This window comes from Apteryx mantelli, chromosome 28, assembly GCF_036417845.1.
Source record: "Apteryx mantelli isolate bAptMan1 chromosome 28, bAptMan1.hap1, whole genome shotgun sequence".
Lineage (NCBI taxonomy): Eukaryota > Metazoa > Chordata > Aves > Apterygiformes > Apterygidae > Apteryx > Apteryx mantelli.
In genome coordinates, this window is record NC_090005.1 from 3,539,178 (window position 1) to 3,542,482 (window position 3,305).

A 3,305-nucleotide genomic window follows, 5' to 3' on the forward strand; every position below is an offset into this window, starting at 1 on the left:
CCAGCACGCAGTGAATCCCAGCACCCGCTGCACCCCGTAACCAGTGCACCCAGCGCACCCCATACCCAGTGCACCCAGGACACGGAAATCGCAGCACCCACCGCCGGTGCAGCCCAGCACCCAGCGCCCCCAGCACCCCGCGCCTCCCCCCCGCGTCGCACACAGAGCCCAGGCGGCTGCCCACGATCTTGCTCTTTATTGCGGCGCCCAGGAGCCGCGCGGGACCCGGCGGCGGGGAGGGGACGGGGGCCCCCACGGCGGGACCCCCCGGGCCGGGTGCGCGTGGGGCACCCTGGCCCTCCTGGCGCGGGGCTGGCGCTGGCACCGGGGCGCTGGGGCCCCTCGCGGCGGGACCCCGAGCCCTTGGGAGACACCGGGGAGGATTCCGGGCCGGTCACCACGTGGAGTCGTCATCGTCCTCCCTGCGGGGAAGAGCCGGGGTAAGAAAAGGGGGGACGAGACCCCCCCACCCCAGGGCGCAGGCGAGGGCTGCAGCCCCGTCCCCTCCCCAGCCGGGGGTCCTGCCCGCGGGGGGGACGGTGACGCTCACCACGACCTGCCCGTGTGGTCGCTGCTGGCCCCGAAGAGCAGCTCCGACACCGGGGCCTCGGGGCTGGCGCGTTTGCCGTACCTGCGGGACACGGGGCCCGTCGGCGCGCGTGCAAAGGGGCGCGCGCAAGCGTGCAAAGGGGAGCTTGCAGGGGCACGCGAAGGTGACGCGCAAGTGTGCAAAGCCGAATACACAGCTGTGCAAATGGGACCTTGCAGGCGCACATGAAGGGGCACGCACAGGTGTTTGCAAAGGGGCACGCACAGGTGTGCAAAGGGGCATGTGCAAATGTGCAAAGGGGACTTTGCAGGGGCATGAAAAGGCCATGCACAAGTGTGCAAAGCCGAACACACAGCTGTGCAAATGGGACCTCACAGGGGCGTGCAAAGGGGCACGCACAGGTGTGCAAAGGAGAACACACAGGTGTGTGCAAAGGGGCACGCACAGGTGTGCAAAGGGGCACGCACAGGTGTGTGCAAAGGGGCATGTGCAAGTGTGCAAAGGGGAGTTTGCAGGGGCATGCAAAGGCCATGCACGAGTGTGCAAAGCCAAACACACCGCTGTGCAAATGGGACCTCACAGGGGCGTGCAAAGGGGCACGCACAGGTGTGCAAAGGAGAACGCACAGGTGCATGCAAAGGAGAACGCACAGGTGTGCAAAGGAGAACGCACAGGTGCGTGCAAAGGAGAACGCACAGGTGCGTGCAAAGGGGCGCTTGCAGGCGCGTGCGAGGGCACCGCACACGCGCGCCGCGGGGACCCGCGCGTGCCGAGGGGACCCGCCGGCCCGCGCTCACCTCTGCCGCGTCACCAGGTTGATGTAGTGGCGCAGGGCCGAGAAGTAGCGGGCCATCTCCTCGGGGGAGGCGGCGTCGCCGGGGCTCTCGGGCTTCGGCGGGTAGGCGCCCGCCAGCGAGCCCAGGCACAGCAGGGCGCAGAGGGCCACCGCCGCCAGCACCCGCCACCGCTTCGGGGAGGCCACCATCTGCCGCGGGGCGGCGTCGGGGCAGCCGGGGACCCCCGCGCCTCTCGGGGTCCCCAGCGTGTCGCGTCGCCCCCTCCTCTCCCCAGGAGCCCAGGTGTCCCCTCGGGGACACCTTGGCTCTCGGGACCCTCCAGCTCCCCCAGGGGACGTGTCCCCACCAAGGGACCCCAGGTCGCCCCAAGGGGACATCTTTCTAGGGACCCTCATGGACCCCTCACCTCCCCTAGGGGACCTGTCCCCCCCCCCCGGGACACCCCATCTCCCAAGGAGACGTCTCCTCCCCCCCCAAGGACCCTCCTTACCTCCCCAGGGGGACATGTCCCCCCCCCGGGACACCCCATCTCCCAAGGGGACATCTCCCCCCCCCCAACGACCCTCCTTACCTCCCCAGGGGCCGTGTCCCCACCAAGGGATCCCAGTTCTCCCCAAGGGGACCCCAGGGACCCCCCCACCTTCCCAAGGGGACATCACCTCCCAGAGACCCCCAAGGGGACGTCTCCCCCCCCCAAGGGACCCCAGTTCACCCCGAGGGGACATCTCCCCCCATGGACCCCTCACCTCCCCAAGGGGACGTCACCTCCCAGAGACCCCCAAGTCCCCAAGGGGACATCTCCCCCCCAAGGACCCTCCTCACCTTCCCAAGGGGCGTCACCTCCGGGGGACCCCCAAGTCCCCAAGGCGATGTCTCCCCCCTAAGGGACCCCAGTTCTCCCCAAGGGGACCCCAGGGACCCCCTCCACCTCCCCAAAGGACCCCCCACCTCCCCAGGGGGACAAGTCATCCCAGGGACCCCCAAGTCCCCAAAGGGACATCTCCCCCCGAGGGGACCCCAGCTCTCCCCAAGGGACATCACCTCCCCATGGGGGTCCCCAGGTCCCCACGGGACCCCGGAGCCCATCCCGGCACTCACGGTGGAGCCGGGAGGTGCCACGGCAGGGCCTGGCGGTGCGGGGTGACGCCGGGGACGATGCCGGGGACACCGGCGGCTCGGCCACCCGCCCGGGCTCTTATAGCCTCCCGCGGGGTGGCCGCTGGCTCCTCCCTCGCCCCCGCCGTCCCCACGTCCCCAAGGCCCCGCGTCACGGCACGGCGCGGCACGTGGCAGCCGTGCAGCCCCCGGCGCCTGGCACGGGGGCAGAGGAAGAGGAGGGTGACAGGAGGAAGGGGGGGAGCGAGACCTTTGCAGCGCCGAGGGGACGGGGGTGACACGGGGGTGACGCCAGCCGCAGCACAGCCCCCGGCTGCCTCAGTTTCCCCAGGCCATCGATCGCCGTCACAGCCGGCCGGGACGGATGAGCTGCCCTTTCCGCCCGCCCTTCATCGACCCCCCGCGCCGGGGGGGCGCTAATTCGTTATGGATTTGGCATTAAGGAGCAATCACCCAGCGGGGCGCCGCGGCGGGGAAACCGAGGCACGGCGGAGACGTGCCACTGGCCGTGGCAAGACCCAGGCTGTCACAGCAGCTGTCACCCCCAAGCGCCACGGCTCGGAGCGGGCGCCGCCGCCGGGTGCCGGCCCGGGGAGGGGTCTGGGGAGCGGGGCTGCACCTGGCCCCCGTGCGCAAAGGTCCTCGGCACGGCGCACACCGTGCTGGCTCCCCTGTGCACCCGCGGGGCTGGCGCACGCTGGTGCACTCACGCGTGCAAGCGTGCAACCAGGCGTCAAAGCGCGCGCGCGGCTCCGAGCGGCTTGCAGCAGCCTGCCGGGCTGGGCGCTGCTCGCACGCTCATGCCCCGCCGTGCACACGCATATGCACAGCTGCAGGGACAC

General features: G+C 71.0%; 1 protein-coding gene across 1 annotated transcript; it reads right to left on the bottom strand.

The window, feature by feature from the left end:
* Positions 1-216: 216 nt before the first annotated feature.
* LOC136994388 (peptide YY-like) lies at positions 217-1,725 on the bottom strand. Its single transcript, XM_067312038.1, has 3 exons — positions 1,348-1,725; positions 551-631; positions 217-422 (listed from the first exon to the last, which is right to left on the bottom strand). Exons 1-3 carry the CDS (start codon positions 1,722-1,724, stop codon positions 395-397), a joined length of 486 nt encoding a protein of 161 aa, XP_067168139.1. The 5' UTR covers position 1,725; the 3' UTR covers positions 217-394.
* Between the last annotated feature and the right edge of the window lie 1,580 nt (positions 1,726-3,305).

Excerpts from the sequence above, each read along its gene's own strand:
- LOC136994388 (XM_067312038.1), bottom strand. The coding sequence starts at position 1,724 with ATGTCCCCTTGGGGCGACCTGGGGTCCCTTGGTGGGGACACGTCCCCT. Across the intron at positions 632-1,347 it reads AACCTGGTGACGCGGCAGAG|GTACGGCAAACGCGCCAGCC; the intron begins GTGAGCGCGGGC and ends CGTGTCCCGCAG. Across the intron at positions 423-550 it reads GACCACACGGGCAGGTCGTG|GGAGGACGATGACGACTCCA; the intron begins GTGAGCGTCACC and ends TCTTCCCCGCAG.